The sequence below is a fragment of the Planococcus citri genome, chromosome 1 (assembly GCF_950023065.1).
Source record: "Planococcus citri chromosome 1, ihPlaCitr1.1, whole genome shotgun sequence".
NCBI lineage: Eukaryota > Metazoa > Arthropoda > Insecta > Hemiptera > Pseudococcidae > Planococcus > Planococcus citri.
The window spans coordinates 33,011,620-33,026,899 of NC_088677.1; the positions used below are offsets into that span (position 1 = coordinate 33,011,620).

At 39.9% G+C, this 15,280-nt stretch overlaps 1 protein-coding gene and 1 long non-coding RNA gene across 2 annotated transcripts in view; both read left to right on the forward strand.

The window, feature by feature from the left end:
- The window catches only part of LOC135831469 (uncharacterized), a 75,468-nt gene that overhangs the window by 11,061 nt on the left and 49,127 nt on the right, over positions 1–15,280 (forward strand). The gene's annotated exons all lie outside the window — the stretch shown is intronic.
- Positions 908–12,274, forward strand: LOC135831453 (uncharacterized). Its single transcript, XM_065343959.1, has 5 exons — positions 908–1,755; positions 2,821–3,791; positions 5,607–5,862; positions 6,162–7,694; positions 11,538–12,274. Exons 2-4 carry the CDS (start codon positions 3,690–3,692, stop codon positions 7,226–7,228), a joined length of 1,425 nt encoding a protein of 474 aa, XP_065200031.1. The 5' UTR covers positions 908–1,755; positions 2,821–3,689; the 3' UTR covers positions 7,229–7,694; positions 11,538–12,274.

A 15,280-nucleotide genomic window follows, 5' to 3' on the forward strand; every position in this document is an offset into this window, starting at 1 on the left:
AGTTGTGTCTAAAAATAGCATTGTTTTTTTGAAGAAAAAAATACTCATTTGGACATGGCTGTTGTTTTTCTTTGTTCTGTAAAGTTTATTCTTCTAGTGTGAGTATTTTTCGATTTTAATTTTCAATTTTTTAAATGATAGATAAAACATCCTGTTGAGTAATAAATGGGTAAGATGAGTACGTTAGAAATCACACGACACTGATAGGAAATTACTCGTATCTTGAAAAAAGCGTAATTTATGATGATTTGATTAACGAATAGTCAATTCTGATAAGATTATGTAACATTAACAATGTAAAAATCAGTAAATTTCATCATTTAAACAGTATATAAGATAAATATTAGGTTTTCTCATCGAATCGCAGCATAGAACATTATTTCTCACGTGTAATTTTTCGTGAAATTTTAAACTGGAGCATCGAAAAAAAGATGTCGAGAAATTGGGTGACCGGTGATGACCTTTGTATTTTTTATTCCACATATTTCCTGGTTATTTTACATTTTAATTAATTTTTTTCGAGAATCCGATCGCTACGTCAATAAATCTTGAGGGATAGAGATTCGCGCCGTCAAATTGACGCCACCGCCAGATTTGAAGAAATTTCGGCGCCGGCGTCTTTAGTACATATGTAGTTTTGAGCTTGAGCTGTATCATTGGTGTTTTTGACCCTTGATGCCTCGAAGTTGATAAATCAATATTTATTACATTACGCAATGATCCATTCAAACCATTTGAATGGTTCAAGGAACAAGAATCAAAAAATGCACTTCAAAAAATTCAAAATGTCAAGTCCTTAAATTTTTGAAATTTTCTTGGACACCCTAATAGAGCAAAAGATACAACCACTGATGCTGTGTAGTAGGTTTCGGTACTTGGAACGAGGGCAAAAATTGTAGATATTAATACTAAAAAAATTAAAAATTGTACCATTTTTTTAGGTTTAAAGATTATATGAATACAAAGTTTCAGTTCAACATAACGTTGGCTCCCATGTAAAGCCTTCTTTGAATATAACGTTGAATTTCTTTCCAATTTTTTCATCTCAAGAAATCGATTTTTAGGTAAAACTAGGTAGGGTTCTATAAAAAAAAGAACAAAAGGAGGCAATGTGGAAAAATATGAAATTTTCCACCTGTTGACCATCATTACGAGTTTTTTTTCTGGAAGGCATTGTTTTTTGGAAAAGCTCAACTTTATTAATGCAGCAGGTTAAAGTACAGTATAAAGTTTTTTGTTGTTGAAATTATAGAACTTTCATATTACTCTATGGTAAACGGTAACACTGACCGTGGCTCACGAATGACGTGTCAGATGCCTTGTCAGCTACTAGACGATGATTCGTGAGTGCTGTCTCAATTGGAGATGCCAGTCAACGATATGTCAATGATCAGCTGTTGATGCTTTGTTGGTTGCCTGTTTAGAAACACTTTTATTGTGTTTATTATTGAGTTAAAGAGAGTGGTGTTGGTGGCCGCTAGGCTGCGCTCCCTACCGCTTAGTATTATTCGTTTATTTGCTCTGTGTAAACCAGGCCTTAAGCCTACTACGTGCGTCTCGCGTTTACTCGACTCACCACACTTGCTTGATGTTCGTTGTACTGTACGTACTGTATTATTTGCGTGTTCCTTGTTAATGGCTAATTGATGCAAATTTATATGATTTGTTTTATTTGTTATTTTTCCAATACATCGTTTATTTGTTCCTGAAGTTTGTCGTCTATTTATTTCATAAATAGAAGTGGCTGCTGTTATGGTAAGCAGAGTGATGGGTTTCGTGAGCGGCCTGCACATGTTGCCGGTACTCTGAAATACCTCGCATTTCATTAATTAGCTATTAAGTGCTTGTAATTAACCCGATTCTATGCTTGTGACGAACTTTACGACTGCCTGAGTACATGTAAAATGCGTTTTTCCCGATTTTATTGATGATTTTACGTAATGGCTGCCGAATGCGAAAGATGACGCAACACGTGGTGCAGAGGACGCTAAATTTTTAGTTTGGATGACTCATGGCGTTATAAAAGAGTTCCAGTCCTAGAAATGGCCATTCCCGAATACTGGAATATTAAATACCTGATTTAATTAAAGAGTTCGTGAAATTGCACACGGTTTTAAGCGGTCCCGATTTCATTACGCCGCTCCCGAATTACTAAAAAAGTTCCAGCAAAATTGCTTGATTTGATGTACTTTACGTAGTGGAAAACGCAGTTTTGTAACAGTTCGTCTAAGCTAAGTCTGGTTTTGGTTAGATTATGGCGTTTATAAATTAAATCTGTGGATAAAAGCTCGTTACCCGATTTCAAAATGTGAACTTGTATGTTACACACGCGTGTCAAAGTTTCGTAGACGAAAGTTCCATCGTACGTTCGAGAGCTACATGTGCCTGATTTTAGTTACTAGTGCGTTTCACTTTCCCGATTTAAATTTTACCTGGTTAAATTTAGTGCTTTATAAGTGTTAGCTTTCTTAATTGTGTTGATCTGGATACAAGTCGCACTAAGCACATGCCCGATTTTTCTTCGACTTAAGCACTTGTAACGTACGATGAACATTCTCAGCGGTAAGAAACGAAGTTTTTCCAAAACTGAGCGTTTACTTAACTTTTCGGGCTAATTTGCTACGTGAAAGTTAACTGAGAAGTGTGATCTGGTTAACTGAATCGCAGCTTATTAGACTCAACTTTTGACAAGGAGTGTTTCCGGTTGAAAGTTGCAAGTTGTTTTGTAATAAGCTTCTAGTTTACGCTATTTCCGAAGCACAAAACACCCGATCTCGTCTACCTGATTCTAAGCCCAAAAACTTGTGATTGTTCATGCAGGGTGACCGCTACCGAGATGACCATCGTCAAGATGACCGCCGTCGTGACGAAGATAGAAGGAGGAGAGATGATCGTGATTATCACTCCAGTTCCAGAAGCTCGAAGAGATCTCGTTCTGATTCCAGAGATGACTCTCGCCGAAAACGTCGATCCAGTTCTGGTGATTACGATATCTAAGCCGAACGTCGTCGGATTGCTGAATCCAACGCAAGAATTGAACGCCAGCAGCGTAAAGACCAAGTGAGTCACGTGCATGAACAACAACCCTGATTTATGTCTTGCTTTGTTTTGAAAAGTTTGAAAAACTTTGAACTTACGTATATGTTTTATTGGGTATTCAGGAACCAGTGCTGTGAGAACGCGGAAGTGCTCGTTCCCGTTCCCGTTCTTTGTTCTCACAATAAAGAACGCCGTTCTTTGTTCCTTATCGCTCCCAAAAATCTAACACCTCGTTCCTGTTCCTAGTTCTTATGCTTCATAAGCAGAAGCGTTCCGGTTCCCGTTCCCGTTCTCGTTCTCAATCAAATTTCCAAAATTTACGTTCCTGTGTTCCCGTTCCCGTTCCCAATAGGGTTCTGTGGTACAAGCGAAGCCATTTTTGATGGAAATTTTTTCATTTTCCTCTATTGTACCCAAAAACTACTGAAAGTTTGTGGAAAAAGCATATTTTTTCCTATTTTTCAGAGTTTTGGGAGGTAATTTGAGAACCCTGAAAAAACATCTAAGAATGCCAAATTAGCACTCCGTTCCCGTTCCCGTTCTCGTTCTCACTAATTTAATGTTCTCGTTCTTAGTAAGAACGTTCTTCAAGAGGATTTGTGTGATTATCCGTTCGTTCTTTGAAGGAAATTTGAAAAGTTGCGTTCTTTATGCGTTCCCGTTCCCGTTTTCGTTCGTTCTCACAGCACTGTCAGGAACGAGAAGAAGAAAGCAAACGTCGAAAAGAAGCTGAAAATCGTAAACAGCGTAAAGTAAGTTCTAAACCTGATTCTAAACCCGAGTCTAAATCTAAAAAGAAAAGCGTTACCGAGCCCGATTCGAAATCTAAATCCAAAAAGAAAAGTAAAGCGCCTAAGTCTAAACCTGATTCAAGTACAAGTACGAACACTGATCCTCCACCCCCGATTAATCCGCCTGTGCAAAACAAAACAGCGAGGAAAAAGAAAAAGAAGAAGAAGAAATCATCTGATAAAACTTCCGAAGCAAATTCAGCATCCCAGCAACCGTCGAACCGCTCGTTAAATATAGAAACGATTAGCAACCTGAATGAACCGAGCGTCTCAACCCCGCAACCTGAACCGACTAGTCAACCTGCACCGACTCATCAACCTGAATACGTCGAAGTTACTCCTGAATTACGTTCGATAATTAACGTTCCCGATAACGCTACGAATTTAGAAAAAGAAGATCTGCTTGGACGTTTGACTAGCCTGAGTGTTTTAGGACAACAAGCTGTGTCGATGCTGAATAACCTGAAACGAAAAGCTGAACCCGAATCAATACCTGAACCCCGAATTTTGAAGAAAAGAGCTCCAACTCTGAAACCATCCGTCAGCGACGCTAGTGATAATGAAGTCAGCGGAAATGAAAAGAATGAGAAGTCAAACTCAGAAGAGAGTTCAGATAGCTCGGATGAGGAAGAAGATGAAGAGAAAGATGATAGTTCCGACTCAGATTCTAATTCAGATTCTGATTCGAGCTCCGACGACGAAAGCGATAATGACAGAGGAGTAGTGTTGGGCAAATTCGCGAATATTCTTTTTTTGCTTGCGCATGCGCAAGAATATGCGCATATTCTTGCGCATATTCCGCAGATTCTTTTCAAAAAATTAGAATATTTTGCTTAGTTTAGAGATAATTGGTAACTTTCCATGAAAAGGTTTCAAATTATTGAGGAAAATTGGAAATTTATAAAGAAAAGTAGTGGTAAAACTTGTAAATTGTGAAAAATTGTTGAAAAATCTTTAAATTTTTTGAAAAAAGTCATCATTTTTATTTTTTTGAGAGAATATTCTCCAAGCATTTGAGAATATTCGCGAATATTCGCGAATATTCTCAGATTATGCGCATTGAGAATATTCTCAGGCCAACACTACAGAGGAGGGAGCGGAGCGGGTGGAACTAGCAACCACTCCTCCCCTTCTGACTCACCTCCCGAACCGCCGAAACAGAAAGAAAAGACAAAGGAGAAATCAAAGGAAAAGAAAAAGACCAAATCTAAGAAAAAGAAGAAACGACATTCATTTAACCCGAATATGCTTCGAAGTCAACACGAGTCACGTACAATGCTAACTAAAACAACCCAAATTGATACGTGGTATAAGATGCTGGAGATGGATGCGAAGATCTATCAGATTGACATACATAACCGGAAAACTGAAAAGAAAGCTGCGAAGATCGAAGAAGAACAGCTAATGAATATCGTGTTGCACAGGCTGGACCCCCATTATCTTCCCCGAGTAACCATGATTTCACCAGTTGAGAAAGTTATCGAAAAACTTTTCGAAATAAGGCGAACTGAGCGCAACGTAAGTCGTTCATCGGTGAAGTCTGAGTTCAACAAACTCACTCTCGTAAGGGGTGAAAAGTTGGACGATTTCTTCAACTGATTGGACAAGTTGTTGCTTGATTACAAAATGCAAACCAAAACCGATATACCTGAATCCGATGTCTATGACCGTTTAGTTGAGGCGACTGAAAATATTTACCCGAACGTTAAGACTATTTTAAAAGCCCGAGGTGCAAATCAACCGTCCATACCTGACCTGAAAATTCTATTGTTGCAGGAAGAATCCGAGAAGTACCGGAAGCCGGAAGAGGCGAACTTAGCGTACCACCGAAACCCGAATCCCCGACCGCCTCCGCCACCGAATGCTGCTCACGTACCCCGACCGCCGCCGCATAATTGCTACAATTGTAGCAGTCCGTATCATTATGTTTGGGAATGCCCCGACTGGGACAAAGGCCCGAGATGCTTCAAATGCGGAGAGTGGGGTCACCGAAGCAAGGATTGCCCGAACGAATACAGGGATTATCGCTCAGGTAAACAACACCGAAGTAACCGTAGACCCTTCCGTCCCCGAAATCCAAAATTCCGCCCGAGAAATAATTACCGAGATCGTCGCCCGAACCAGTATTCGCGGAACAATAGAAACTATCGTAATGATAGGGGCTATAATTCCAAGAAAAACTGGCAGACGGACAGACGAAAGCCACCGAAGTCTAATTGGAGGAAAAAGGGAAAAGGATATCAAGGAAATAAAGACCCGAAGAAACCAATCCCGAAGAAAGAGCCTAAATCTACACCCGAAAATAAGAAATAACATGTATTTATTTTACAGAGTTCGAGATGCCGGATGATCTGTTGGGTTTGTATCGCGCCGGTATGATCTCAGCTGGACAGATGGTTGGCTTAAAGAAGAAGCGCGACGATATGCCTGATTACCCGAATAACAACCAATCGTCGAATCGTCGTGATCAATACCACGATGAAAATTCCCGATATCACGATGACCATTCAAGACATCGCAATCGCGACTACGATTCTAATAACCGACGCTCCCGATTTTCACCCGACAGAAGCGATCACCGCCATGAAAATCATCGCGACAACCGGAGATCGCCGAATCGTAACCCAGATGACGTAAAAGTCACTCATCAGCGAGCACTTACTACGGAAGTGACGCCACCCGAACAAGCGTTACAAGCTCTGAGCCTGAACAAACCCGAACTGATGGAGACCAGCGCGAGTGATCCGTATATGGATTTTCTCCTGATTGAATTCCCGAAGTTGCCAGTGAACGAGATGAGCCCAACGGCAATAGCTGAAGTTCACAATAAAATTCACCAGCTTGAACATTGGCTCATGTGCCTGAAAAAGAGTCTGGATTTGCGCGTTCAGATGTTAAACGTTGAAGAGGAAGCCACGCGTGAAATTGTTCCATTATTTCCGTCTAACAACCCGATCCCGATTCCGCTGATGGACGCTTTAGGGCCGGTTATTTTGAACCACCCTCCCGTACCGCCCCCGACTAGTCACACCAGCGGCTCGAGCACGAAAACAACACCGGAAAAACGGCAACCGACGAAAGCCGAGTTAAAAGAAGACGAACCGATTGTACCGAAACCAATAAAGAAGTTTCCCGAGCCAAAACCCGATGCTGGTAAAACACCGTTAAAGAAATTCGCTGACAATATGTTCAACCCGCAGGCTGAAGCGAAAACACCGACGAAAACCGATTCGCAATTGAAAACCGGACCTGAATTTCGAAAAAGTACACGACCGCGCCGAATTACGCCGCCCTTTCCGAACCGGAGTTTCCAGATTCATCCAAATGGTTTTAAACCTATGCCGAGGACGTCAGGCACATTTATACGGCCACCGACGCCGACTGTACGAATCGAATAAATCGACATCACGACGTCCACACCGTCTGTTACGACATCTGCCCCGAGTTCCACAACGCAGAACGTTGTCTCATCAACAACGCCTCACGTTAACGCGTTGGGAAACCCAGTTGATCCGCCGCGCCCGACTACACCGCCGCAGTTACACGCGAACCTGAGACAGACTGTGGAAATCCCGAGTGAAGAAGACTGGACGCAGGAAGCGTACAACGCAGATGCCCAACCAATTCGTCGTTCCCGAGCGAATTATCGCAGTGTGCTATTTTCGTACGTTCAAAAGACGATGACGGAAAACATTCCCGTTTTAACGACGCAACGCGAAATTTTGGACGCCAAAATCATTCAACCCAGATCCAAAGGCGCTGATGATGGAATCTCCGTCCTTTCGTTAGAAGAAACAGCGTTTATTTTCTCGCAAACCGAAGAACTGGAGCAAGCGATTGCCGTTTGCAGACAAGTAGAAGGAGGTAAGAAAATCACTTTTATAGGTGACACTGGAGCCACTTCCCATTTCGTCAACAACGCTGATTACTTGACCCAAGCGTATGAGAGTGTGATACCGATTAAAGGAGCGAATGGAGACCCGAGTGCTTTGTTAAAGTCTGATAAGAGAGGTATGATTTTGGGTACGAGTGATTCTTGTAGTTCTGAGTTATATCTGAGTGACGTAATGTCCGTTCCTGGCCTGTCTGAGAATTTACTCTCTTTGAGGAAGTTCGCGGACCTAGGATATGATATTTTTCTAAACAACAAAGGCGCAAGGATTACTGACCCGATTTTGAACCGAACTGTTCTGACTGGAACGTATCATAAGCCGTATTGGGAATTTCGTATGACCACGGCTGAATGTGAAAAAGCACTGAGTACTACTGTCGAGAGGAAATCACGTGAATCACCTTCACCGAATTTACCTAAGACACCCGAACCGCAAAAGGTGAAGAAAAAGAAGAAAATGAAACCGAGTAAAATTCCGAAGAAGAAAGAGAAAACCAGCGATAAAGGTAGTTCGAAACGGAGGGAGGGTTCTCCCAGTAGGAGGGAGCCCACCCCTGACGAAGGTGAGAATCGTCTACTGTTTACCTTTATACCTGAGGCTATTGATGATATAATACTTGGCAAAGAAATACCTGATTTGAACAATGAAAAACCACCGGAACCTGAAAATCTCACCACCGTGAAGCAGCCAATGAATTATGTCGACTTCAAGAATAGTCCAGGCATGAGATGGCATTACCGACTTGGACATATGAGTTATTCCCGATTAGTGAAGCTGAAGAAAACACATCCAGTTCTGACGAACGTGAAATTCAATCGTCAACAGATTCGTGCGTGTGAAGTTTGCGTTTTAGCAAACATGAAGCTGTCATCATTCAAGACAGTTCGTATAAAAGCGCACACAATCTTCGACCGAGTTCATTCTGACGTCATGGGACCATTGAACCCACCTACATTGTACCAGAATCGTCGCTGGATTGTTACGTTCATAGATGATGCCAGTCGTTTTGCAATCGCGTATACGATGCAGTTTAAATCAGACGTCCCAGATTGTTTTCTACAATTCCTGAATTTGGTAAATACGTACACCAGAGGAAAATCCCGAGTTGCAACGTTATGATGCGATAATGGAGGTGAATACACCAGCAACGTGTTCAAAGAGATCTGTGAAAATAGAGGAATCCGTATTGAATACACGGAACCGAATACACCTCAACACAATGGAACAGCTGAAAGATTCAATCAAATGATTATGAATAAAGTACGAGTTATGCTGCTTGATTCCGGAGTACCACAGCATCACTGGGATACAGCCCTCGCAACAGCTATAAAAATATACAACCGAACACCTCATTCCCGAATTAAAAATCAACTCCCGATTCGTATGATTTTTCCTGATATTCAACTTCGAGCCCAGTACCTGAGAAGATATGGCTGTATTGCATATGTTCATCGCAACGACCCGAACTTGAAGAAATGTGATCAACGAGCTGTAATTGGAGTTCTTGTTGGATACACCGCAACTGGTTATAAAATCCTACTACCGCAGTCCAATAAGATAATAAGATCTACGCACGTAAAATGCGTTGAGTTCAAAAACTACAGAGACATTCAAGGTCTTTCGGAGGAATATGGTCCAGTAGTACCGGAAGCTGAGTGGCTGAAAGATTTTGAAGAAATCTACCGAAAACCCGAAGATAAACCACGAACAACTCCGTTGCCAACGATTGTTGATAAACTGTTAACTACAGCTAGCAGAGATACGCAAACTGATCCGTACGAGCCATCCGATAAACCTGAAACCCGAGAGTTTGGAACCCAAACCGATATTAAGATATCCATCCTGTGTAAACCTGATAGAGAACCGAATTCTGATTCTGATTCTGACTCTGATTCCGAGACAGAAACCGAATGGATTGAACAAGAAATCGAATTAACGGCCCTGAATGCTCAAGAAGTGGAAAAAGATGTGTCAATAAAGGAACATTTCGATGCTGAATTTGCCCGATTAAAAGAGTACTATGATGTGACTGAATCGAATAAGGACCTGAATACTTTTGCGTTAATGATGTCAATGATTGCAGATCCAATGACGTATAAACAAGCGATGAATTCCAGCGAGCAAGTTCAGTGGCAAGGAGCCATTGATGAAGAATTAAAATCGATGAAAAACAACGGCGTTTGGGAAAAAGTTTGCCGTCCGACTAACACGAAACATAAAGTACACACCGTCGTAGATTCAACTATGGTCTTCAAACGAAAAATTGACACGAAAGGAAATGTTAAGTACAAAGCCCGACTTGTCGCCCGAGGATTCAAAGACACCCGAAATATGGCGATTTCCAAGATCTACGCACCAGTTTCCCGAATAACAACAGTGAGAATAGGTTTCTCAATCATCAACAAACTGAATTTAGAAGCTCGACAACTTGACGTAACTACAGCGTTTTTGAACGGAGAATTAGAGGAAGAAACGTATATGGAAATACCCGAATGTATGAAACCAACAGCTGAAGAAAAGAAGGAGTACGTTTTGAGGTTAAAGAAGTCGTTATATGGCTTGAAACAGAGCCCTCGTTGTTGGAATAAAAAGTTCGCAGAAGAATTGAAAAAGCTTGGCTTTGAAGCCGATGTGAACGACCCTTGCCTGTTTTGGATTCGTAATGGAAAGTTCCAAGGTTTCCTGATTATTTACATCGATGACATGATTTTTGCCGGAAATGACCTGAAAATACTGAACCGATATATCAAGAAATTGAAACGGATTTTTAAGATGAAAGATATGGGAGAACCGACTAAGTTCTTAGGCCTGAATGTAAAGAGAGATAGAAAGAACCGGATTTTAACGCTTGATCAATCCGATTATTGTCAAGAAATTTTGAAGCGTTTCAACATGCAAGATTGCAATTCAACGCAAATCCCGATGTGCCCGAAATCAAAGAAACCCGAAAAAGTACCCGAGAAAAAGAAGAGAAAGAAGTACAACAAGAGAGAACGCAGACGAATGAATCGTCTAAATCAAACCAAATTTGATGGAGCCCCGTTTCCGTACCGAGAAGCAATTGGAAGTTTGCTATACTTAGGAAATGCCACCCGACCCGATATTATGTTCGCGATAAATTGGTTAAGCCGAAAACAGTGTAACCTGACTCAAGCTGATTGGCAAGCTGTAAAACAGATTTTCCGATACCTGAAAGGCACTACCCGACTTGGCCTGAAATATACTGGAACCCAGAAAGGAATTGTTGGACACTCTGACGCCAGTTTTGGTGACTGTGACGACACGAAGAAGTCAACAGCCGGAGTTTTAGTTCGTCTGAATGGAGATTTAGTGACTTGGTCCAGCAAGAGACAAGGTACTGTAGCAAATTCGACATGCGAAGCTGAGTACGTAGCTATTAATTCGTGTCTCCTCGAAAGCGTGGGAGTTAACGAAACCGTAAGGAGAGCTACTGGAAAACGTCTTGACCCGATTCTGATTTATGGAGATAACACAGCATCCCTGAAATGCACGAATAAACCTGGATCTCCGAAGCTGAAACACCTGACTGATATTAAAGTTCACACGATTCTCGATTACGTGATTAAGAATAAAGTGAAACTTGAATGGGTAGAATCCGCCGAACAAGACGCCGATATCCTGACTAAAGCGTTACCGAGAGAAGCGTTTCAGAAGCTGAGAGACAGATTGTTGAGTGTAGTATGAGTTTTTCTCGATCTTGCCCGCCTGAAATACCTGATTCAATTATTCGCCCGACTTCCTTTACTAATGAAGAAATGTGTTTTGTGTTTTGTTTTCTAATGATTGTCCACAGATCCTGGAGATTTAGACATGGTTTTAAGCGCGTTAGAGTTTATGCTACGTTTGTCCCGAGTTCACAACCTGACGCTGAAAGAAATCCCGCAAAGGACGTACGATATCTTGCGCGTAGAACGGATGACAATCGCCGAACAGAAACGCCATAGGGCGAAAGCAGCGAAAAAGCGCAACAAGGCGCATAAGAAAGCCGCCGCAGAGTTCGACGAAGGCGTTTGCGAAGATTACATATCGAACGCCGAATCCGACTCCGATAAAGATAATCCTCCGGACCGACCTTTGGGAAATCACCCGCTTCTAGAACAAGCGTATCCGAGAGACTGATTAGTTTTTGCCCGATTTTGTTTGTTTCCTGATTTTGTTTTTGTATAAGTATTGTTTTTGTTACCCGAAGATGAATTTTGTGATTTATTTGTACGTTTTTGTTACCTGAATTTATTATTTAAGCTGTAAATACGTTGTTTAAGCGCTATCGAGCGCAGGGAGGGAGTGTTGGTGGCCGCTAGGCTGCGCTCCCTACCGCTTAGTATTATTCGTTTATTTGCTCGGTGTAAACCAGGCCTTAAGCCTACTACGTGCGTCTCGTGTTTACTCGACTCACCGCACTTGCTTGATGTTCGTTGTACTGTACGTACTATATTATTTGCGTGTTCCTTGTTAATGGCTAATTGATGCAAATTTATATGATTTGTTTTATTTGTTATTTTTCCAATACATCGTTTATTTGTTCCTGAAGTTCGTCGTCTATTTATTTCATAAATAGAAGTGGCTGCTGTTAAGTGGGTTGAAAATGACCTCGGCCTTATTAAAAATAATGTTTTGAATAATAGTCTTGGGATAGTTTCCCAGAGCTAATCAGTTTTTTTGCGATTAAAATGCTTCAGAGGGCGTTAGAGGTCAGAGACGATAGAGTATAGGTATTGAGCAGGATCTGCTTGAAATTTTTTTCACAGCTTTTAAAGTTCGAAAATTCGTAAAAAAAAACGTTACCCTGATAGGTAGGTGGTAGTGGTGGTACTTTACAAATTACCTACTTGAACTCTCTACTTCGAAAAATTCAATTTTAATCAGTTTTTCGGTTGAAGAAATTGATTGTGAGAGGAAAGCAGGATCATTTTTCATTTTGTATTTTGACCGAGTAAAGAAATTTACAGCTGTAGATATCAGTTTTGAAGAAAAATGCAGTTAGAGGACTACCTATACTCCGTATTTTGTTTTTCTTATTCGATCCAGTCGTTGATTTTGTGGAAGCTCAAGTCGTGAATATAAGACGTAGAAAAGAGTACAGGAAAAACGAATTAAAAATTGTTATCGAACGAAGTAATTGGTGCAGTCATTATTTTTGGAAATTTCTATTTTCACAAATTCTCAAAATTGTAACGAAATATTACGATTTTTTTTTAGTTTCTAGTTCGTAAAAAATTCATCTCTAATTCTTTTTATTTAGAAAATTTGTAATTTTTTCTTTCTTACCTATTTTTTCAAGGAAATGTTACAAGCTTTTTTTTAGAATTCCTCAAAATGGACGATAGGTATTACTTACCTATCAGAATAGATCTTAAAGCATCGAGTCAGTGAAGCAGTCCTCTCATTCAAATAGTGACTTTACTGGAGGCTCAAGGTCGACTAAAAGGAAAGTTACAAACAACTGAAGTAACAAACTTTGATGAAGCATACGTTTCCAAACTGCACGAAGTCCATTTTCAAACATTCTGAGGTTGCAAGGCCATCTAGCATAAAATTGCGGCCCAAAATGGCTGATTTTTTGATATGTTGTGCCCAAAAGAGGGCCTTAGCTACAACATATCAAAAAATCGGCCAATTTGGGCCATTTCTACATTTCTAAATTGTACTAATTGTAAGTACCATAAATTTCTCATCAATATTTTTTTTAGACCTAGTGTGTTTTGGAAACGTATGCTTCAAATTCATTTTCAGACCTTTAATTTTTCGAAAAAAAAGATTTTATCGATGGCTTGTTTTCATATTTTTCAAAAAATCGCCGAAAATCGAAAAATTAACGCTGAGTGATATACCAGTTTTAGGTGTTGAGATGTATGTAAGATGGCATTTTTTCTAGGGGGCCTAGCTTGAACTCGAAATTGACCTATCGCAAAGGTTTTTTGTCAAGTACCTACATTGTAGTAGGTACGATTATGCGTTATCTGTTCATTTCTTTGAGAATCCTATTCAATTTCATGCCATCAACTTTGTAATTACCAACCTACATGTTTTAGCTATGGTAAGAAAAAATGCCAATTGTTCTTTTTTTCGACCAATGATCAGTCTGACGCAATATTTTCCATATTGCCGTTAGTTTCTTGCATCTACAATCTAGATAGGTACTTCGATTATTACTCGTATTGTACGTATGTATTATGTACTTGAATAAGTTCCTGGAAAACAGGAAATCGCATTCTTGTTATCAAAATATGTACCTTACCTACCTATACGAGTACATAATGTAAGTACGCGCAATAAAAAGAAGGTAAGGTTCGTAGACATACATGGCCCAGGCGTATGTTCGTGCTGTCGACTCGATACGCTACAATACATTCGTAAATTTAATTACAAATACATACATATTGGTGTAACCTACTAAAGTTCATTATCGAACAATTAATCATTTTTTTAATCCACTAATAGGTTGGCTATTAGACTTGAGGTTCTATAATTACGTATGGATTTCCTCAAATTTTGATAAAAGATCTGATTGTATTTTCATCCATCTGTGAAGTGCCTGATTGAGAGACGATAAATAGTCAATAATTAGAGTAAACGTCGATTTCTAGTTGATAACTTCGTAGAAAGATATCTTTTTAAATGAGACATATGATCTGAAAATAGAAAATACATTGTAATTAAGTCATACGTATGAAGTACACACGATGGTACATAATTAATCATTTATTACGTTTTTACGATGGGATTTACGATGGGATTTTCATCGTTCAATGACATTGTTATGTCATTTAGGAAAAAAGTACCCAACGTTTCATATTGAACGTAAAAAAAACGTGTTGTCGGGACATCTTGCTACTTGGGTGTTGATATGGCAATTTGGGCGTTAAAAAATTATTTCAGTCCAGATTTGGCACGAATGAACTCGAAATTATCACGCCACTGGCTACGTAACAATTTTGAGCTTGTTTAAAATTACTTTTTTTTAAATAATTTTTTTGTCGCACGAGGTTCTATAATGGTTTATGTTGAGGACCTTGTTCCCCGTTCCTTTCCATTTTAGTTTTCTTAACAATATATTCTTTTTTCTGATAAAAAATTCTTATACGGTTTGTAGGTCTGCGATGCTTTTGCATCCCATTACAATGCATTACTCATTCATGAGAATGATGCAATTTTTCAAATAATGGCGTATGAAAAAATCAACGAATGATTTAGGTATCGTGTGCAAATTTTTCTGCAAAAAACATCGAAGTTTGATCCTCTCCCCCCTCCCCCTCCTTCAAAACTTAAGAATTGATTCGTGCATCTTTCGTAGGTATTTTATGTCCCACGTGTTTACAAATAAGGCGCATTTGAAAAATAAAAATCCCAACTTGGTGAAATTCAAAGATACGAGGTGTCTAGGATTTGTCTAGCGTCGTAATAACGTCATTCATTAGCTCAGGGCCGGCGAATTTCAAACAGCGTGAAATAATGATAATAAATTTAACAATTTAGGAAGGGAAAAAGTTTTTTGACGCGTTTTGTGATTTATCTCTGATGCAACAAAATTCGTCT